The 22,195-nt window shown below is 46.2% G+C and overlaps 2 protein-coding genes and 1 pseudogene across 2 annotated transcripts; 2 read left to right on the forward strand and 1 right to left on the reverse strand.

Moving 5' to 3' along the window:
• The window catches only part of LOC136367941 (zinc finger matrin-type protein 2 pseudogene), a 161,659-nt pseudogene extending 139,684 nt beyond the window's left edge, over nucleotides 1-21,975 (forward strand).
• CPSF4 (cleavage and polyadenylation specific factor 4) lies at nucleotides 77-5,941 on the forward strand. The gene is made up of 8 exons (XM_066329799.1): nucleotides 77-359; nucleotides 1,293-1,343; nucleotides 1,845-1,997; nucleotides 2,758-2,853; nucleotides 2,990-3,083; nucleotides 3,780-3,852; nucleotides 4,407-4,499; nucleotides 5,680-5,941. The coding sequence occupies exons 1-8, from the start codon at nucleotides 257-259 to the stop codon at nucleotides 5,746-5,748; spliced, it is 732 nt and encodes a 243-aa protein (XP_066185896.1). The 5' UTR covers nucleotides 77-256; the 3' UTR covers nucleotides 5,749-5,941.
• On the reverse strand, nucleotides 7,765-9,404 carry ATP5MF (ATP synthase membrane subunit f). The gene is made up of 4 exons (XM_066329804.1): nucleotides 9,326-9,404; nucleotides 9,129-9,236; nucleotides 8,252-8,368; nucleotides 7,765-7,926 (listed from the first exon to the last, which is right to left on the reverse strand). The coding sequence occupies exons 1-4, from the start codon at nucleotides 9,339-9,341 to the stop codon at nucleotides 7,898-7,900; spliced, it is 270 nt and encodes an 89-aa protein (XP_066185901.1). The 5' UTR covers nucleotides 9,342-9,404; the 3' UTR covers nucleotides 7,765-7,897.
• Nucleotides 21,976-22,195: the final 220 nt, after the last annotated feature.

A 22,195-nucleotide genomic window follows, 5' to 3' on the forward strand; every position in this document is an offset into this window, starting at 1 on the left:
GCCCCGGGCGCTGATTGGCCGCAGCGCGCGCGCTGCCCGCCGGGCGGCCGTGCCCGCCGTGAGTCCCGTCATTCCGCGGGCGGGCGGCGCGGGGCGGCCACGGGGCTGCCGCCGCCGCCTCCCCTCACTGCAGGCGCTGCCGGCGCGGAGCGGAGCGGGCCGGGCCGGGCCCGCTCGGGCCCGCCCGCCCGCCGCTACCAACACCGCCACCATTCCGCCCCTACCTTCCCGTTGTCGGCGGCCCCCAGCTGCCACCATGCAAGAGCTCATCGCCAGCGTGGACCACATCAAGTTCGACCTGGAGCTGGCCGTGGAGCAGCAGCTGGGGGCACAGCCGCTCCCCTTCCCTGGCATGGACAGTGCGTGTGGGCTCTCTCCTCCGCGGGCCGCTCGGGCCGGGGCCATGGGGCCGACGAGGGTGGGCTGGGCAGGCCTGGGGTGCCTGGGGGGTTTCCAGGGATCTGAGCGTCTTCCTCAGGTCTCAGCCATAGATCCACCCAACTTCTGCTTTCCCCGTGAGGTTTCTGCCAAAACCCAGATGGGTTGTTTTTTTGGTTTTTTTCTGCTTAGTGAAATCTGTAGTTACTGCCAGCCAGGCTGGAAAATTAAAGTTGAGATGCTACCGTGAATAAACATCGCTCTCCTTCACAATACTTTATATTTCCTTTTCTATTCCCTTTTGGTAGATAAGGTATTTCAATGAGAAGAGTCATCATCTTTAGGTGTATCCATGGCAGATCTCTAAATCTTCAGTCTGACACAGACTCAGGAGACTCACAGTTTGCTGAATCTTTCTGGCTGGGCTACTAATCTTGTGTTTAACTCCCTTGAATGTTCCTCTTCGTCAGGATCAGAAAGGGATAACATGCTAATGGTCGTTTCAGGCAGTTCTGGTAAAGAAATATAAGACTTTTAGTGCCGTGACCACAAATACAGGGTTCGGGAGTTGGACTTCAATGATCTCTGTGGGTCCCATCTAACTCAGAATATTCTGTGATATAACTGACTTAACAGAGAGGAAAACTCAGTTGAGAACTTAAATAGCTGAAAGGCAAAACAAGCACCTCCAAATCTCTACAAATTCCCCTTGGTGTCCCTCAAGAAGAAAACATATATTTTTGAGTGCCAGGCTTTTTAACAAGGAACTTCTGCAGGAAAGTAAATTCCCCAAATGAAAACATTACTTTCCTCTTGATGCTGGAGATCAGATTTTCTTTCTAGGACAGGAAATACTGTAAAAGTTGCCATGAAGCTTTGGTAAAATAAATAACGTTCCCTTGTTTTCTCCACAGAATCGGGCGCAGCTGTCTGTGAGTTTTTTTTAAAGGCGGCATGTGGAAAAGGCAAGTTGTATGGAATATTGGAAAATGCAATTATTCTTACAGGATGAAGGGGTGAAAATAGATTTTCTAGCACTGTTTATAGTGCTGTTGTTTGGTAAAGCTGAGGGGATGACTTAGATAGAGGATAAAACTGAAGGATATTGGAATAACTGTAGCAATTGGGAAATTATAGTGTTTTTAAAGGGAGCTGGGAAGTAAATAAGCAAAGCTACCATTAAAGGAGGGTTTGAACTCGCCACAAGCAGACTTTGCTGTGGATCTGCCTCTTAGTTGCTCTGGTTTGTAGTTGCCAGGATTAAGAGCTGGAGACTTTGTTGTGAAGCTCATGAGAGGGTAAAAAAAGGCAGTTTTGGAACTCCCTGTTTTGCTGTTATCAGTTAAGACTGAAATCATAGGTGATGTCTTCTGAAACGCTTCTTGCACAGGGGTTGCTGTTGCCCTGTGTGACATATTTTAATTGTTCTTTTTTCCCTTCTCCTTGCCCCACCCATCCTTCCACAGGAGGCATGTGCCCATTCCGACACATCAGTGGGGAAAAGACAGTTGTTTGTAAACACTGGCTAAGAGGACTGTGCAAAAAGGGAGACCAGTGCGAGTTTCTGCACGAGTATGACATGACCAAGATGCCTGAGTGTTACTTCTACTCCAAGTTTGGTAAGTAGCTCCTGCTCAGCCTTCCTGGCAGGTATGGGAGGCTGAAGAAGATCCCTCCTCAGAGCGTTACATTCTTCTGTGTCTGATGTTAGATTGACACTTCTCCAGATCTATTTCACTTTATTATCCACATAAATTTGTGATGTATTGTAGATGTCTTCTCTTGACTGCTTGTCCCTTGCAGGAAGAGGGGAGGAACTGCTGTTTTTACTGCTTTTTTTGCCTTAGGTTCATTTTGTGGGATATGAGATGAGTAGGCTGAGCAGCTGGTCTTTGCATGACTGATTTTGGGGAGCTGATGAGCAGCAGAGGGCATGGGGGACAAAACTTTTGTACACTTGCTTTCCAGCTCTGGAGATCTGGTCATTATGAGGCAATTTGGTGCCAGACACTTAGTCTTGTAGATTTCCTTGGCTTTTTTTCCTTGTAGGTTTTCCTTGACGTTTGTGTGCAGTTTGTAGTTTCTCTACACTTCTGGTGCACTAAATGTTTGGGTTTTGTTACCATGACTGCTCTTTCAAATTTAGTTCCCCCATTGTTTTTAAAAACATAAATAGTCCAGTCTGGTAGAAGTTGGATCACCACGGCTGAGTCCTTGGAGCTCGTCATGGAGGTTAAGGCAGGCAGTGAGGCTGTTGTGCCTCAACTTACAAATGTTGGTAACAGCTCTGTGGGAGCTACATGATCCAGGTAATGTTTTGAGAGTCATGTTGATCTCAAACCTGCACAATTGACTGAAGTGTCCTTGCCTTTGGTACAGGGGAATGCAGTAACAAGGAATGTCCATTCTTGCACATTGACCCGGAGTCGAAGATCAAAGACTGTCCCTGGTATGACAGAGGCTTCTGTAAACACGGTATGTGCCTCCCACAGTTGCTGTTCCCGTGGCTGGAGATCAAGGGTGGAGTGTTTCTGTTCCATCTTTTTGGATGTGCTGGGATCTGCTGGGAGGTGCACGTATGGAATGTGAACTGCTGAGCTTTGTGTTGCAGGTCCCCTCTGCAGACATCGGCACACGCGCAGAGTCATTTGTGTGAATTACCTGGTAGGATTCTGTCCCGAGGGGCCTGCCTGTAAATTCATGCAGTGAGTATACTCCCTGCAGCCTTGTCTTTCCCTTGTGGTCTGGTACATGTCAAATGAGAGTGCTCCCGTGCTTCCCAATGGTTTGGAGATTTGCCAGTGATTAGTTGGGCCAAATTTTTACTGATTGGAGGATTGAGGAAGTATTTACAAGAACACATAGTGACAGGACAAGGGGGAATGGTTTCAAACTGAAAGTGAGTAGGTTTAGATAAGGCATTAGGAAAAAAGTTTTTCCCTGTAAGGGTGGGGAGGCCCTGGCACAGGTTGCCCAGAGAGGCTGTGGCTGTCCCATCCCTGAAAGTGTCTAAGGTCAGGTTGGATGGAGCTTGGAGCAACGTGGGATAGTGTAAAGTGTTCCTGTGGCAGGGAGGTTGGAATTGTATGAGCTTTGAGACCCCTTCCCACCCAAACCAGCCTATGGAATGGGGCAGGGCCTCTCTAAGGGGTTCCCAGTAAAACTGGTGTGGTGATTAGGTGCCATCAGTGCAGTGGAATCACATGGAATCACATCATATTCCAGAAGGCAGAGGGATATGCTACACATGTGTAAAGAGAAGTGGGGAGGGGGAGGTCTGTTTCCTCTCTGCCAGATTTTACTGGCTGAATGTTTTGTTGTTTGGAGTTACTTGATTGAGCTGATGATAAAATGTTGGCATATGATTTGAGAATCAATTTTCTTGTTTCTATCTAAACCAGCCCTCGGTTTGAATTGCCAATGGGAACCACAGAGCAACCACCACTGCCTCAGCCAACACAAACACAGCAAAAGGTACCCTGATCCCCTGCCTCCCCACACAGCCGCCCTCAAACCTCTCCCACAGTGCTTTAAAATAGAACAGGTTGTCAAGTGGTCAAAACTGGGCACCCAGGCTCTTGGGTCTGGAAGGGAGAATTAAGCAGTTAGCAACCCTGAGTGCCATTATAGTGATGAAACCCCACAATTGTTCCAGCTTCACATGGAGATCATGTCACAGAACACTCCCACGCTACACAGAAGCACATCATATGTGGTTGTGCAGCAGTCTGCCAGGTTTTGTAATCAGGGTGACATCCCTCTGTGATGGCAATGATATTTTAGCAGCCTAAACCTACTCTCCAAATCTGCTTTCCAGAGAAAAACAGGATCACTGGGCTTTGTGAGACTCAGTGCTTGATTTCTTCTCTCTGGTGCTCCAGCTGGCAGAGCACCCACACACAGATTTGGAGGAAAATTGATCATTTGACATATGGGGTGCTCTTTTCCCTTCTTAACAAAACAACAACCACAAAAGATCTTTATCCTGGATGCACTTAACGAGTCAGAACTCTTCTCCTACCCAACAGAGGACACCCCAAGTCATTGGAGTCATGCAATCTCAAAATAACAACAGTGGGAACAGAGGACCCCGGCCGCTGGAGCAGGTCACCTGCTACAAGGTAATGCAGAGGGGAGGGCTGAGGAGGGAAAGCAAAAGACTTTTTCACAATGTAAAAAGGTTCATGAATTTTGAGCTCTGCTCAGTAGACATTGTGTGGTGCCTGGATACAGCTGTGGGAATTGGCCTTCAGTTCTGAGGTCGCTGCCTTGCCAGTCCTGGACTTTATGTGATAATGACAAATTCTGTAAGACTTTGCTGTCTGCTAATAAACAGGAAAACCCTGCCCCAAAGCCTGAGACTGCCAAGCTGCCCATTTCAAAATAAGAGCTAATAGTAATTTTTTGTCTCGTAAGTCAATTTGCTTACACTGGTGAGTGTAGATTCTCTTCTCCCCTGTTTCCTTGAAGGTCATTGAAAGTAACAGAAATTAGGTTTGCAAAGCTTGCTCAGTATTTGAGCTGTAAATGCACCCTGTGGTATCAAACCAAGGGTAAGTTGTTTATCTTGGTTGCTCATTTTGGACCACCAGGAAAATTTGGACACAATCAAGTTTCCATTTCCTTATTTTTCCACAAAAGCCCTAGTCACTAGAAAAGGACAAAGAATCTTCCTGTCCCTTTAGCCCTGACAGTTACAACATTTTACATGTCAACTCTGAGCCTTATGTGCTTGTTTGGATGAAAATCACTGTGACTGGACAGGGATATTAAACAGCTGAATCCATTTCACTGAAAACCTTTAATAGCTGACTATTTTATCTGCAAGTAGATGAGAGATCTGGAGAAGGCTGTTGCACCAGATATTGGCATTTCTTTGTGTTTGAGTAGCTTTAAGATGTAAAATCGTGAATCTGTGACTTCCTCAAGTCCAGAGGTGCTTTTCTCTGTTTATTGATGAGGAGAGTCCCCATGGATATGGTACATATCACATGGAGTAGTCTGAGAAGCCTCAAATGTTGGAATGGAATCCTCCTTGTGAGCTGAGGATTCTCTCCTTTGAAATGCCTTAGAATAACATGGCATCAGGTTACTCCCAGCATAGAAACAGCTTTTACTCCAAGGAGTGGTAGCAGCCCATAAATCCTGTCCCTCCTGACACCCTGTTTCACTTCACCTGTTAAATGCTGCCTCTTCTGTGTGTGGAAAAGCTTCCAAATGGCAGCAGTTGCTGGATGCCTTAATAAAAGCAGCTAGGAGGAAAAAGCTGAAACTCTGCAATAATTCCTGTCTCTCTTTCAGTGTGGTGAAAAAGGTCATTATGCCAACAGATGCACCAAAGGACACCTGGCCTTTCTCAGTGGACAGTGAAGGAGCAGCAGGAAGGTGCAAGGGAGCTGTTACCACTGAGGAAAGGTTTCTGCCTAGCACAATGTCTGGAGCTATTAATCAGGTTGATTTTTTAATGCCATTACTGAAAGAACTGGTCAGAGGTTGGCTGCTGCTGAGCAACATTTTTGTAACTGTCCCCAACTTTTTTAAGTTTTAACCTTTTTAAAATCGATTTTGGCCTCTGCCCGTTTTCATTGAGCCCTTATGAAAGGTAGATCTAAAAGCCAGTAGATAAACCAAGCCCTTACTGATGCAGCACTCCAGTAAACACATCTTAGGCCAGGGTTTAAAGTATTTTCCTTCTGCCACTTCTCTTTGGAGAACCTGCAGCATTTCAGCCCTCCCTGTGGAAGCAGGAAGACTGACTGGGAAAACTTAACACTTGCAATGCCTTCTCCTCAGTGAGGAAGCAGGATTCTGCTGTCCTGTAGCTCTTCAAAAGCAAAGTCCTGTTTCCAGGTCAGCCTGGGGAACTTGTCCTGGCGGCTGACGAAACCCCGACGTACATCAGGCAGTAAAACCCGTGTCCACTTGCTTTGTTTCTGTGCTTCTTGCTGTACTGAAGGTTGGAAATCAATCTTCTGGGAGTGAACCCATCAAGGGGAGAACAAATTGGCATCTCTCTGGTTAGCCAGACAATAAGGAACAGTGATTATAGAAAAGCTGCATCTGTGCTCAGTTCCCACTTGCAGAAGGGAGGGAAACGAGCAGGGCTTGGAGTAGAAGAGCCTTGTCCCAGCCCCCATCATCCAGCTCACACTGAGCAGGTATTCCCACACTCCAGAGACCAGGAAGTGGAGCTGTGTATTATGGAACACTGCTTTTAAAGTGTTGGTAGAGATTCCTTCTGAGAGCCAAACCCGTTTTCAACCCAAACCCCATTTAGTTTCAGATGACTATTTCAAAAGGGCCAATGACAAAATAGGAATTAAAAGAAAAAAAGTCACCCACAATGTGAGCCTTGATTCTACTCCATCTCTTCATTTGCTGCCTGCCTTTATACTTTGTTTTTATTGAAATGTACTGATGGCAAAAGATGGCTGTGAATTTATTTTTCTTTAAGAACAAGGTAAATGTGGCTGGATTAAGAGAAGTGACCAGAGCCTGTGTTGGTGTCAATGACTGCAGTTATTTCACTGTGGAAGTTTCAAGTCTGAAGTCACATCAGACACTTTGATAACACTCTGTGCCCCCCTCAGACTGAGCTGTGTGATCTGTGTGTAACTGAGCATGTGGAAAGGGAACTAAAGCACTCCAGTGTCTGATCACCCTCCCCATCGAGTTCAGGAGTTTTTGGGCTTCAGCACCAGTTTTCCAACACTAAAAGCCTTCCTGTAAACACCAGAGCTCTGGGGAGATTCCTCATATCCCTCAAGAAGGGGTTTTCACCCTCCCTGCTGTTCAGACAAGGATGGTTCAGGTGGGCAACAGTGCCCAGCTCCAGCTGCTGCTGTGACTGTGGGGCATGACCAAACCCACCGATGCTCCTTTAAGCTGCATTTAAGTCAAGGAAAGTTTTCCTTTTCTTTATTTTGATGGATTAAAAGTCTAGAGCTTATTCCCACTCAGAATGACCTCCCAGCTTTGGCAGTGAAAGGAGGTAGAGTTTTGATGGAAATTTTCAGTTATCTGAGGCAGTGACAGAAGAATTGCAGACCTGTCTCAGACAGTGCTCTGAAATGATGGAAAACTGCCCAAAACACCTCCAGTCTCTGATGACAGCCTGGTGACACCAGGGCACACAAAGCTCAGATATTCTTTCAAATCAAAACACATCCTCAGCCCCTTGTTCAGCCTGGCTTGTCCATAATGGCCAGGAAGAAGCAATCCAATGCCATCATTTTTACCAAACAGGAATAGTTATCAACAGTTCCCCCAGTTCATAATACACCCCAAGAAACAGCTGCTTTCCCTCCTGAACTCACTCTGAGGGTTGAAATTCTCAGAAGACAAATTTATTTGCACAGTACAATTGACAACTCAATTAGGAGGGTGTCAGTTCAGGAAACGTTAAGTGTATGCACTTTATTATTGGTCACAAGAGCACAGATTTAATATCCATAGTTCTGATGTCTTCTGTCAGGGTAGAGCTGTGCCAGGAGCTGCACCTTCACCTTCTGCTGGTGTTTCAGTGGTACTTCCTCCTGCGGTCGTGCTCTGCACCAAAGCACAGCAAGTTAATTCTGCTGAACTCACAGGAAAAAAACCCCACCACACCTGAAATTATGGCAAGAAAGCACTCTGAAAAACCCTTGAACATGTATTTTCTAAGTGCTGTCAGGTTAGACAGGCACCAAGGTCTAAACTTCCTTCATTCTCAAGAAAATACTCAGTGAGCATTCAAGTTTACTAGGGCTAAAAGAAGTTTGTTTGCCAACAATCTTTCATTTTATTTCTAAAAGCAGCAGCAGGTAATTGTTTTTATTCCCCAGGCAACCTTCCAAGCTGCTCTGCACACTCAGCCATGGGTTTTTTTACTTACTGATGTGACTGTAGCTCCACATGTAGCTGAGGACAATATACCCAGCCAGCACCATGGAGACACCCCCGATGCCCCCCTTCCTCACATTGATGTATTTGTTGTAGTATCTGTCATAACCTGTGGAAGAGGAAAACTTTTCAGAGCAGCCAGATGAGCTGGGTGTTACCCTGTGAGAGAAAGAAGCAGCCTGAATTCATAAAACTTCAGGAAATTGGTTCTAATGAAACATCTAAGGTCTCAGAAGCAAGTCTGAGAGGAGAACTTGTGAGTTAGTTGAGTAAGGTGATCCCAAGTTAACAGCCTTAAGCCTTTAAAAAAAAATTAAAATTTCTATTTTCCCCCTAAATATTATTGTCACTTTCATGAGCTCAGGCTACTTTGGAAGTATACATTCTATATATGTACACATGTATGATCAAAAGCAGACACTTGCAATTGACGTTTTGTGTTTAAATCTACCTGACTGACATTTGTACCTACAGCAAACCACATTGGTGCCATGTGATCCATAAGAGCTCTGTCTCCTCTTTTACCATCTGTAGGGATCAACTGCCATTTAATCATTTTTTGTTTACTTGTGATGTTGTGACACCCCGAGATTTTCAGCCAACGGGCTCAGGACTAAGGGCACCCCATTTCCCCTTTATACAAGAAAGAATACTGAGAACAAACATCCAGTTGATAAAGCCCACACAATAAATAAATTTACAGATAGAAAAACGACACGTTACAGGAGAAACTGCTCTGGGAAGGCAACAATGGCCATGCACTGCTAGACGCCCCTCCCCAGACAACATCCACTCCGGCAGCCAGGGATTCTTGTGTGCTACTTTCCCTGGCTCCGTCAGAAGGAATCACCCGCCCGCACCCTCCTCACCTCTTCGCACGGCCCCCAGGATCCCACTGGGGGTGAAGTCCCTCATGGCCAGCCAGCTGCCCAGCTGGCCCAGCTTCACGTCCATCAGCTTCGTGTCCTTGAGGAGAACTGCGGCAGGGAGAGGGAGAGAGCCCGATCAGCGCGGGGCTGAGGGAAGGATGGGGGCACCGCGGTCACCTTGATCCCCTCACACTCACCCGGCGGCTGCGCCATCTTGGTGTGGCCGGAAGGGACAGGCAGCGGGGGCTCATGGGAGGAGGGAAGGGCGGGAACCCGGCTGGGCGGGGCCAGCGCCATGTTGGGGGTGTCACGGCGCCATGTTGGGTGTGTCACGGCCCCCTCAGGCGGGGCCATGGCTGTCCCGCTTCGCCTTGAATTGGTCCAGCCTGTTCTAGGGACAGGACAAGGAGTAATGGGCACTGACTGGAAGTGGAGGAAATTTAGACTAGATATACAGAAAAAATTCCTCCCTTTGAGGGTGGTGAGGCCCTGGCACAGGTTGCCCACAGAAGCTGTGGCGGCCCATACCTGGAAGCGTCCAAGGCCAGGTTGGACAGGGATTGGAGCACCGTGACCTAGTGGAAGATGTCCCTGCCCATGGCAGAGGGTTGGAACCAGAAGGTCTTTAACGTCCTCCCAATCCTTTCACATTCCGTGATTCTGTGATCTCCTCTCTGGGGGCCAATTCCCCGGGGGGGGCTGCACACGCTGCCCCAGATGCCACAGGCACTGCCAGCCTGGCAGAGGGTTGGGGACCTGAGGGATTTTCCTTTCATTTCCAGTCCAGCAGGTCCCTTCATCAGCTGCACCCTTCCTCAGGGGATGGTAAACAACTCCTGAGCATGTCCTTCAATTCCCCAGGGCTGCGCCTCGCACCGTCCCACGTTACAGGGTGTCAGGTGCCCTCCTTGCAGTGCTTCAGAATGTGAGAAAATATAGAAAAATTCACAAGTTGTCATCAGCATCTTCACACGTCTCCATCAGCAATCTTGCCGATGTCCCACAAATGAACCTGTTCCAGTGTGTTCTTAAGCTGCAGCTCTAACACGGTAAATGTGTGCTCACAGTCAGTATATACTGCAACATAGATTGAAATTGTTGCTTATTGTACTGTAAGAAGTCCCTTTCCAGTGGCCACTGAGGACTTTTTTTTGTGGGAATACTCTTGTGTTCTACTCCAGCTCCTCTGGAAGGGTAACAAAGGCAAAAGAAGAGGCTGGGTTGGGGTATACGGTGTAAATAAACCAACATAACCAGGGTGGTGGAGCAGTTAATGTGCAGATAAAGATAAATTTTACCTTCCTGAAACAGGAATTGCAGAACATCCCGAGTTGGAAGGAACCCACAAGGATTAGAGTCGAACTTCTGGCGCTGCACAGAGCAGCCTGTTTGGACAGAGTGTTGTCCAAACACTCCTGGAGCTCTGGAAGCTATGAGGAGCCTGTTCAGCGCCTCACCACCCTCTGGGGTAAGAACCCTTTACTGATATTCCCCCTGACATTCCTGCCATTCCCTGGGTCCCGTCCCTGCTCCCAGAGAGCAGAGATTGGAGCTGGCCCTGCGCTGTCCCTCGGGAGTCGCTGCAGCTCCCGATGAATCTCCTCAGTCTCCTCCAGCAGAACAAACCAAGCGGCCTCAACCACTTCTTGTTTTGCTTCTTTCCCCATCTCCTTAGCCCTCCTTTTAATTGCTTTATATCTTGTATTGTGGTGCCCAAAACTGCATCCAGAACTTGAGATCAGACTGCACCAGCTCGAAGTAAAACGGGAAAGAACCACCCAGACTGATTTCCTTTTCCCCAGAACCTTTCTGGGGGGTTCGGGCGCACCCTGAGCGCACCCGCGGCCCTGGGTGGTGGCACCAGGTGTGACTCCAGCAGGTGTCACTCGCAGGCAGCGGCTGCGGTTGATGATCCCCCCGTAGTGACCTCTAGAGGCTTCAAATCCTCCCGTGCAGGTTCATAGCAGTGTCAGGGTTTGTTGTTGTTTATTGTGCTGAAGCTGAATAGCAAAGTGCTGCAGCGCTAAACAGGGAGCAGCCGTTCCCCCGCTGCTGCTGACAGGTCAAACAGCACCTCGGGATTCTTGAGTATGAAATCTCCAGCCCACAGAGGACTGGTAGAGCGGATCAGAGATGAAAACTAAATTAAAGACGCTAAAAGGAGCCCACAGGGCTCCTACATAAGCACTAATCTCTGCAGCTTTTACTTCTCTTAGCAGAGTTATTCCATACTCCTCCCTCCTGCCACTGCAGGATTCTTAGAGTCTGCAGGGTTGTGTTACCTGGTATTAAATGAGGCGAGGGACTTGTGCTGTCTGAAGATATATGGAACTGTGTTGCACATCAGAGGCAGGTCTCCATGTCTAGCTTCACCTTCTGTTTTACCAAAATTAATTTATTTGCACTGAGTACTTCTACAGCATAATAACATAACATAACATAACATAACATAACATAACATAACATAACAAAAAGGCAGAAGGAATACATTGCTGCCTGATTTTTAATTTTTTTTTCTTTATTAACAGAAAGTAAGATTAGGAAAGTATAGTGTGTTTGATCACTTGAAGAAAGGATTCCAAATTTAGACCCTGCTAAATGAGTTTAAAATACTCTTATTAAATTATCCTTTATTTTATTATTGGGCTTTACCGGTAACTGTCATTTTATGGCTGAAGTGTCCCCTGATGAACTACTATGTGCCCTTTTTACAGTACTTGCAGAAAATCATGCTCCAAACTTGCTTCCCTCATTCTTGCAAGACAACTTATTGTTTTAAATAGGATTACTCATGCAAGGCAGATTAATTCACGTACAGGAAGAAAGGCAGTGGCGGGGGCCTTGTTTTAAGGAGTTCCCTGCAGAGTAGAAGAGCACATAGAGCTGCTCAAACTGCTTATAGCAAGATCTGGGGAAATTTGGATTATTAGGGTAAGAATGGAAATCCTTAATGAGGATCCATCTCCAATGTAATTAGAGGCAGCAATGACTCAAGCCTTGGCCTGAGCTGCCCATGCTGGCAGGGTGAGAGGAACAGGGCTGTTCTCTTTATGCCACCTTAACCTGACCCAGCAGGAAGAGTGGAATGGTACAGATGTGCAGGAGATTTTGCTGCACATTTCCTGCTTTTGACCTCTGCTGCTGGCCAAAACTCATGGTCTTGTTGGTTGATCCAGATGGGAGGATCTGTGACAAAGAAAGGTGTTTCTGATGTGTTTCTGTTTGCTTACAAGAATTCTCACAGCCCTTCTTTCCTGACCACAGAAGAACTGAGAGCCAGTTGCCTTGTTTAGAGCTCCAGACCTGCTCCAGGCAGCAATGTGACCCCAAATCCTTGTTTTCTGTCCAGGTCTTATATCAATGATTGTTCAGGCTCTTTGAAGTTTCCGTTCTCTGCTTGTTTTCCATACTATGTCTTTCTGTCTCTTCCTCCACCCGAACCATAGCATCCACACATAACCTTCTTTTCTTTTAATATCCTACTCCAAACTGTCCTCCCAGAGCCTTCAGGTTCTTGAGCAATCTTGTATTGTGGGTGGCAATAGACTTAATGTCTCCTTCAGCTACCCTAAATAAAGGAATGCAGTTAAACCTACCAATTTCAAGAAGGTTTAGCCCAGCCTCTAAAAATAAAAGCCTAATGGAGTGTTGCCCTGAGGTTTTCATCTTAGTGAAGACCTCTCTAGAAAATGCTGTGAAGTTTGTAAATAATGGCATAGAAATAATAGAAGTAGAGAAGTAGAAATAGAAACAAATTCAAAAAACACAGAGTATTTTGCAAACGACGTCAATGGATACAAAAGAGACTTCCTTTCTCCACTAACAAGGGTAACACGTAATATTGCAGCTTTTAGTCCAAAATTTCAGTTGTGGCCCAAAAAGTTAAGTCACACTTCACCTGAGTTGCTGAAAAGGAGAAGTAAAAAGCAGAACAGCCTCTCTCAGAGGTTGGGATCATTTTTACTGTTCTGCATTCCACCCTTTGAAGACTCAGAGTCTCACCTGGGTGGTCAGTGGTCCTGTAGGAATATACAGACACAGTGTCTGCAGGTGTGGGAGGTAGCACAGAGTGGCCTTCAAGAAGGTCAAGAAACGAGGATTTACCTAAATGATCCCATGCCCACTGAAACTGATGACAAAGCACCCAGTGCTTTTAATAAAGGATCAAACCTTCAGTGGTTTGTGGACCAGATACGGTTCTGAAACATGTGGTTTGGCACAGGATGCCTCTTGGCTCCAAAGCACTCATTTCAATCTAATGAATTCCCACCAGCACAGGTTAAGGAGCTGCAGCCATCAAGGAGAAAGAGAAATCACAGGCTACCAGCTCTTGCAGATGCACATTCTATCAGCTAGTAATTTGGAGAAAAGTTATGGCCCCAGGTTGCTTCATCCAGTCAGTTGTCTTTTAATTGTATGAACAGTCTGGTGTGGTGAGAGCAGAGCAGCTGCTGAGGTCTCAGCATCGCTCATCTAAAATTGTGCTTGCAGTGGAAACCAGACTACAGCGTTGAATAGGATAAGAAAAGGGTGTGGAGTTTGAAATCTCTTCCATGGCCAGACTTCCTCAGGAAAATGGTAAATTGCCTTGCAGCGATAATAATACCTAGGGATTGACATGGCAAAAGCAGTTGAGAGAATGGACCTGTGATTGCAAGCAGATTGCTTGCTCTGTGTTATTAGAGAGCCATTTTCCTTCATCAACCTCAAAACACTTTGCAGAGGAGATCACTTACCAATGATTAATAGTTTAGCATGTACATAGTTCTTTTCTCCTTCACAGCACTTGAGTGTTGATGCATCTTCATGTTCCTCTGATAAAATGTGTACGTTAATGTTATGATTATCTTTTCAAGTGGTGAAATTTGAGCCCTGGGTTTAGGTGGGGAGGGGGAGTTCCTTTGGTCCCGTCTTGCTGGCCTTTGCTTGTATCTGGTGTCAGTTGCAAAAGTACCTTATTTTATAAATCTTGGATCAGCCTGGTGGTTAGCTAAATATATACCTGTGGGGAGATAATTACATGCTATCAGTAGTAAAGTGTACTAAAATAATGTACGTTAATTAAAACACTTGCAAAACCAAAGCAGGAATTTTCACAGAGATAAATCTGCTGCAGCAACAGCTGTATCTGAGGCTGCTTCCCAGAGACTATTTATGAAAATAAACCCAGGGACCAGTAAAACCCAGTTTCTTCATGCTAAAAAGAGGAAAGACATGTATCCCCTGGGAATGGCATGGTGGTGTCAGTCCAGAAGGGCAGGGTGATCTGCCTTCATTAGTGGGGGAAGACTGGTGTGATAAATTCCATCTTTCCCGTGTGTCTGTTTGGGTAAGTGTGAGTGGTCCAGCAGGAGGGAGGTACAAATGGGCCTCATGTTATCAGGGGAGGTTTTGGAGACTAATTAAATGATGTGACAGAGGCTTAAAATAAATCACCTTGTTACCATCTTTGAATCCACTGTCAGTTCCTCCAGCACAATTCTTATACTTCTCTCTTCCCACATTTATGTCTGATGAAAATAAATGTGGAAATTGTCTCTCTGACCTTCCCAGCTGAAGCAGCCGATGGCGGTTCTCTCTCTCCTACCTTGTTTCTTGGAAGAAGTTCAATTGCTGTCATTGAGCCTTACTGAGACCAAAGACACTGGTGGCTTTGGGACGTTATTGCCTCCAAAGCCCTGTGGCACCTGTTGATGTTGTTTCCTGCAGATCCCAGACCACGGCCAGTCTCAACCCAGCACATCTCTCCATTGGGAACTAGAAGAGTTTGTGTCCCAGGCTTTCTCTTCCTGAAAGCTGCAGTCACTTCACCTGGGACAGCAAGGGGACATGAGGCTGAAACAAGTGCCAAGGATCTAAGAAAAACAACTGCCAGTGAGACCTCAGGCTTGTACCAGTGGGTGAGCTGAGCATCTTCTTGGAAGACACAAAGGAATCAGGCTTGTAGCACTGCAGTGGGAGAGCCACAGCTCAGCCCCCACCAGCCAGTCATTTCTCACCACGTGTAGCCCAGGCCTTCCAGTGTGATACTTTGCACATCTGGAGGGTTAGATGGGAGCTCTTTCTCTAATCCATACATGCAGTTGCCATTGGATTCACGGCTGTTTTGATCACTGGTGGACGAGTTGGTGCTGCTCCATCTATTCCCGCCGTGTGTTTGTTTGCATCATTCTCTCATGGCATGTATCCCTGCGCTTTTGTTGTCATACTTTCTCACAAAAGGGATCCTTTGCATTCACTCCCCAGCCTGCACCAGATCAAATTCTAGCTTTTTTCCTAGGTAGTGAAAGTGGCATGACAGATCTGTCTCATCAGGCTTGCCCCATGGTCATGTTATCCTACATGCTCCTAAAGCTGGGGTGAGAGGGAGATTCCTCTCTAAAGATCAGCTAAGAGTCGGGTGGGATTTCAGCCATGAGACTCTGACATTCAGGCAGGACATGTGGGCACCCCCCTTCCCTCTGCTCCACAGTGTGGACTGGGAGGGATCACAGGAGAGCCAAGCAGCAGCAGGAAGCATTTAAATGTATTTCATTTCAGGGTGACCTTTAACAGGTGTGGATTTACAGATGGGGAGGGGAGAGGGAAGTAAGCAAGGGATTAAAGGGACTTTACTCTCCCTCCACTTTAAGCACCAGCTTGCACAACATTCCAGGACTGTGAGATGCAATTTGTGGCTGTGTGGCTTTATATCTTCTGCCTCCTGGGTTCCGGGCAGGGTCGTGGCTGCCCCTGGGCTTTAGAACTGCTGGGGATTCAGTGGAAGGCATTGTGCTGCCAGGTGCCTCAGTTACAAACCTGGGGTGTGGGATGGGGATGAAAAATCCCCTTCTTCTCTGCAAGAATTGGCATTTAACCTTTAGTGGAAGTGCACAGTTCAGGCAAACACAAGGTGTGTGATATATTCCCTGGGTGACTTTGCCTGGAGATGTTCTCTCCTTGATCCAGTGCTGCTGTGTGCTGTTGAAAAGCTGCTTTCCTCTAGCCCAGCACCTGCTGCAGTTCAGTGATGGATTAAAGCAACTCTCCATTTTCCTTATCCCTCTCCAGGGGGAGTTGTAAAGTTTAATTAATTACATTTTGTAAAACATGATGAGATTCGTGGATGATAAATGCTACACAAATGTAGAGTATTTTTTAATGAGCACTGTATGACGGCTGCAACAAAACGCTTGTTTAATCAAACTGATCTAAGCTGCAAAAAAAATCCTCACCCTGCTGCTATCAAACAGGAATCAAGTACTCTATCTTTCATGGGCTATTGGTTTTGAGGATCCCAAGGCATTTTTCAAAACTTTAGCAAAATAAAAAGGCAAGGAGCATATTTGTGTCTCTATATTTTATAGATCTTTCCCTTTATGTGTGCAGTTTAGATTATATAACAAACCACTTGGCAAGAGGGATGGGAAAGATCAGAATGATGTGGTTGGATGTCATGGCTGTGTGACAGGGTGTGTACCCTGCTCCAGTATTACAGGGCCACATCAGGCACCACACCTCTGGCACTGGATATTTGGTGTTTTAGATGTTTTCCAGTTGTAGGCATGTGAAATCATCCAGTCTGCAGCATCTCTGGTTCTCTCTCCTGTGCAAATGAGGATAAAATGAAGCCTGGGAATGTTGGTCTTCACTGCACAAGCAATGTAAAGCTTCCCAGGGAACCATTAGTTTCCATGCTGGAAAGTGCAGCCTGCTGTAAGGACAAGCAGGGTGCCATTTCTTTTTCTGAAATTCAGTCAGGAAGAGAAAGAGAAATTTCTCAAGCTAAAAGACCAGCCTTGGGCCACTTGGTGGGTAGAACTTCAGCCGTACACTTCTTGTGGGAAGCGCCTTCTGTTACTGGAATGCTGAAGTGTCAGATGGCCAGTGAACAGAGGAGATATGACTTGAAGCAGCACTTAGAGCAGAACCTGGAAGGAGCAATCTAAGATTTCCATCCTGTAATGACCCAGCCCAGTCCCACAGCCTTTGGGATCCAAAGATGCTCCCAGCAGAGATTACTATGGCTTCTGGCACTGGTGTTGTGGGACTGAAGTGATGGCAGCAGCCAGGCCCTCTGTACTTCATCCCCACTGCAGTTTCCTTAATGCTGCTACTTTCCAATATTTGCCTTTTCTGGACCTTTTATAATCTCTGCTGCTTTTGGCCAGATGGATTTTTCCTTAAGGGGAAAAGAACAGGAGGAGAATGGCCTTGATATAGATATTGTCTGACTGTGCTGGGAAGGAAAACCAAGACAGAAGAAATGAGCTGTTGAACCCATGGTGTTATGAGAGGAATGAGTGAGACATTTTAGGGAATAACCAACCAATCAGCCAATCTCACAAGCAATTTGTCTTTCCTCATTAAAAGACAACACCATAGTGGGAGAAATGTAGAGCCATTCTTCAGAAGATTTATTGCCCTGTAGCATCTGCGCAAGAAAACTCTAAGTGCTGAGTAGAGCAGGAAATTGGAAGTAGATTGCACAACCTGCAATTCAACAAAGTTCTTGGATCTTCTGTGGAAAGACAATGCTGGGATTTCAGAGCTGCCTCTAGCTTGTAAGGCTTGCTCATTCCTAGGAGAGGAACCAGTGCATGTTTTAAAGCTAATGGAGGCTTTCTTATTTACTGCTCTAGCTAATAAGAACGTCCTAGAGTGCTGCTTGAACCAGAACAGATGGAAATACTTCCCAGTGCTTTGATGGATCTAACTGTCCCTATGATTAGTGAACCAAATACACTGATATGAGCTACTGGAGTTCAGTGGACCTCTGACAAAAGAGGGGTGCCTGTATTTCCTGCTGTGAACATATCTCTTTACAGCCCTCTGTATGTACAGCATTTTCTCAGAAACCAGCCTCAGGGACAATTATACATTAATAGCTACTTCTTTCAGAAGCAGCCAGCCCTGCTCCTGAGAAACAGCTATTTTCAGGCAGTCTTGTTCCTGTGGAACTGCTATTTTTAGTGAGTTCTATTTCTGAGGCCAAAAAAAGAAGAAGAAGCCATTTCTGTTTCCCTCCACCATGGCCCAGACCCACTGGCTGTGGTTGACTTGCATTTCGCAATAAACATTTCCTCTTTACATCTCAGTAGCCTGAAGAAAGTGGTTCTCCAGCCATTACAGAAAGCAGCAATCTGAGCTGGGGATAATTATGCAGGGAGGGCTTGTGGGAGGCAAAACCATGCTCACATACTATAGATTCCATTAGAAGGAGTAGGGAGATGTAATGGGGCTCTCCTGGGAGATGCAGGACTTTTAGATACCTAATTTGGAAGTCCGTTCTGGTATCCATTTTCAACATCCCAAGAGTAATGATTAATCCTGTACTCCAGGTTTCTCTGAATCAGTTTGTAGCTGTAGTAAATATGGGCTGAGCACGATAACGTCACTGGTGCTCAGGGTAAATGACTTGAGGCAAGAGGAGCCCAGGGTCCATGGCCATTAACTCACTGTGCACCCTCATCTGGCAGGGCTGTGACTCAGGAATCTGCCACGGAGATAAAAGAGGCTCTGTCAGAGCTGAGGAATGTGGTGTTTTGCAATGTAAGTATCTCATATACTGAAGGCCCCATAAATGCACCCCAGCAGTGCCGTGTTCTCATTCCTGCAGCATCCCAACAACTGGGACCTGGAGATCTTCCGTATGTTCTTGCGGCCGTGGCCTTTCAAGGGGCATTCGGTAGATGCAACCACATGAAAATTCCGGTAATACCTTTTTGTTATTTGTGGGTTTGATGCAAATGCTGGTGTCCTGACACAAGGGTGAAGTGAGTCTCACAATGCTGAATCTGTCCTGAATTTCAGCAGTGCTTGTGGAAAGTTCATCTCAGGTGTGTTGTGATCTCTTCCCTACAGCTACTTCTGCCTGTGATCACTGTGTGGCTGCAGGTAAAAGATTTGGATTAATTTTGTTGCCCAAAGAAGCTGTGGCTGCCCCATCCCTGGAAGTGTCTAAGGTCAGGTTGGATGGGGCTTGGAACAACCTGGGATAGTGGAAGGTGTCCCTGCTCATGGTAGGGAGGCTCAAATGAGGTGAGCTTAAGGTCCCTCCCAACCCAAACCATTCTATGATTCTGTGAACAGTGACATCAGCAGAGAACATAGACTGGAACCACGGCTTGCAGGATTGTATACACTGGTAGATCTTTTCTTGGCAGGGTGTTGCTTTCTGGATTCAGCAGAATCAGCAGCTTTAGTCTTTGCACAGGGTCACAGCAGTATTGAAAAAACCCCGCCCGTCCTTGCTCCAGCACCGTTTTCTCAGGGGCTGCTCTTGGAAGACACTTGGGGGTGTGTGTGTGGTCTGAAGGTCACTCCTTCTCTGGAAGAGGCTCTTCTTTCCTGTCTGAATGAGAAGGGGAGGCTGTTGACAGTTCAGCCTTGTAAGCAGTTTCCCTTCTCTTTTGTGCAGGCAATACTGATGAACTTGGTCTCTAAGTGATGATTATTTATCTTGTTTTTAACCCTCTGCAGGAGAGGAACTTGGTTGTGTTTGTCCTGCAAAACCAGACACTCCTCCCGCCCCTCTTTTTATAAAATATTCCTCCTATCCTCCCATCTACAGGAAAAGTCATTATCTCTGGACAGTTTCTTGAAACCCAATTGCCTTTATATTCTGGTCATAAGCAGAGCATTGTTCAAGGCGTGAGTGAATCGTGGCTGCTTTTATCACAACGAGAGCTCATTATTGGCACTTTTCCCTTTTTACTGCTTCACTAGAGAAAGGCAGGCAAAAAATGGGACAGAAATCTAGGAAATGAAGGGTAATTTACAGTTCACAAAGGAGCAGTAAAAATTAATTAGCTGTCTGAGGATCCGTTCTGACCTGGGCCGTGGAGTTTGTGCCAGCTCCTTGCGTTGCATAAACTGGCTGTGCTGTGCTAGGCTGCTGAGATCAGGCTTGTGCTGTGAAATTAAGGCTCGTTGCTGAGGTAGAAGTCCTTCAGGGCATGCAAAATGTGTATGCACACCTAATTTGGTGTGCCAAAGAGACATGATGGTGCATATAACTCAGGTCATTACATGCTCAACTGGCTACTTAAGTTGTTCACTATTAGTTGTCACAGTAACTGCTCATGTAAATTACTGATGCAGTTATTCACATAATTTAGCACTGAGCTCCTTTGGAAAATCCAGGCCTAATTCCTCCTCTTTTTCCAAGATGGTGTCTGCAGGAGCAAAACACTCTTTACACACCATATTCATATGGTCTAAGTCCAGAAAGGGACAGAGCCCCAGAGGGATCAGAGAAGTGACAAGATGCTGTCCCAGCTGGGCTCTGGGCCAGTTTGGTTGTGCTGTGGGATGCAGGAACTGAGCAACTCCATCATATTGCCAGTCATGTTGCCAGCCCTCCAGTCAAGCCTGAGATCCCCACCTGGAGAAAGAACTTCAAAAATCAGAAATGTCCTAATTTGGATCCTTTTTTGGTACATAATTTTCAAAACTGTAATTTCCATTTGAGAACTATTTGTCCTGATCCTGAGCGTCAGCTGAACTCTCTTTTTTTTTTTTTTCCCTGTAGTTTAATTTAGGCAGCAGATGCCATCAGAATGTTAATGCCTTCTTAATTCTCACCTACATGCTTTTATTCTTATTAATTTGTTATCTGGGGCTTTAATATTCTATTTTTTTCCTGCTTTGATCAGTTGAAATAATTTGATGGCAGCATTTCAACAGGGCTTGCACTGGGGAAGTGTGTAATGGTGCATCACCAATGTGTGTTGCTGTGTATCCTGCAGCGTGTTCAGCTGTTGTAGTGACAGAGCAGGAATCATGTGATGGTTTTAGGTGATTATAGATGAGGCCTTACTTATCCCTGCTGTGAACAACTGGAGAGGGAACAAGCTTTAAGGACAGTTTCTCTGCTTTAGGATTTTGCCCGCCACAATCAAGGGCCAGTGATCCAGGAGTGTGATCCCTGTGGAAGTGCAACTGAGCTTGCATCCAATGTGCCTGGACAGCTGCCCAGCCACAGCGGATGCTTTCAGTCAGCACCCTTAAACCACTGCTATGGGGAGGCCATGGAGCTGTCCCCACAGCATTCCCTGTTCCCAGCTCAGGGGCTCAGGGATGGCACTTCCTGACTGAGTGAGGCAGGGATCATTCCCAGCTGGAGGAAGGCACCTCTCAGAACCAGAGGGCAGAGAATGGAGGTGGGTGAGTTCTTTGGTGCTCTCCAGGTAATGCCAGATCTGCACAGGAGTGTCTCTGCCACTTGGGTGCAGGGAGGCAGCAGGTTTGGCTTCTGAGACAGATTTAGTGAACGTTACCGAGGAAAGGGTGTTCCAAGCTGTCTAGAAGTAACAAAAATAAAGTTAAGGAGTGATAGAGAGAATGAATGGTTTTACTAGTTTAATCAAAACACTTCAGAAAGAAAGAGGAAGGGAAGTGCCCAAGTCCCAGACATTTTCTCAGACAGTGTGGTTCCCTCCCTCCCAGCAGCAGAGAGAGGGGAGGCCTTGACAAGCCTTACTGGCTATTTTGGTACAGCCTCAATAGGCTAAGAAGTCCTTGTGCCCATTAGAGGTTGGGAATGACCCAAATTTACCTACCATGGGGTAAATGAGTAAAGGAAGAAGGGAACTATTTGACCCTTTACCTTATGACAAAACTCTGTTCTTAAAGCACTCAGACATGGGTTTGGAGTGGGCAGCGGGAAGGTTCTTTTATCACGACTGAAAGTCACAGTGAGGTTTTTCTAGAGATACTGTTTCCATCATGAGAGAAAAGACAGAAGAGGAGGAAAGGGATGAGGATGAATCAACATTTAACTGTGTGGCTTCTCAAGCCCAGTTTCATGCATACGTAGTGCTCCCAGTTGGCTTTTTTACTCTTTTAACTCTTCAGTGTGTCCTAGCAAATTTAATTCTGTGCGTTTGCAAACGCACCTTTTCCAAATGCCCCTGCCTCATTTTTGGGAGACAGAAATAAGGATGTGACTTTGTGTTCTTGTTATTGCTTGTTATTTGGTGAATGAAACATAGAATGATAGAATCTCAGAATGGTGTGGACTGGAAGGTACATTTAAGCTCAACTTGTTCCAATTCCTGCCATGGACACAGACACCTTCCACTATC

Source organism: Sylvia atricapilla, chromosome 15 (genome assembly GCF_009819655.1).
Source record: "Sylvia atricapilla isolate bSylAtr1 chromosome 15, bSylAtr1.pri, whole genome shotgun sequence".
Lineage (NCBI taxonomy): Eukaryota > Metazoa > Chordata > Aves > Passeriformes > Sylviidae > Sylvia > Sylvia atricapilla.

What these genes read in the sequence shown, in the direction of transcription:
- CPSF4 (XM_066329799.1), top strand. Translation starts at nt 257, where the DNA reads ATGCAAGAGCTCATCGCCAGCGTGGACCACATCAAGTTCGACCTGGAG. An exon ending in AAAGGCGGCATGTGGAAAAG is followed by an intron (nt 1,344 to 1,844) that starts GCAAGTTGTATG and finishes ATCCTTCCACAG; the next exon opens with GAGGCATGTGCCCATTCCGA. An exon ending in CAACACAAACACAGCAAAAG is followed by an intron (nt 3,853 to 4,406) that starts GTACCCTGATCC and finishes CCTACCCAACAG; the next exon opens with AGGACACCCCAAGTCATTGG.
- ATP5MF (XM_066329804.1), bottom strand. An exon ending in CCTGGGGGCCGTGCGAAGAG is followed by an intron (nt 8,369 to 9,128) that starts GTGAGGAGGGTG and finishes CCTCTTCCACAG; the next exon opens with GTTATGACAGATACTACAAC. An exon ending in GTGGAGCTACAGTCACATCA is followed by an intron (nt 7,927 to 8,251) that starts GTAAGTAAAAAA and finishes GCTTTGGTGCAG; the next exon opens with AGCACGACCGCAGGAGGAAG.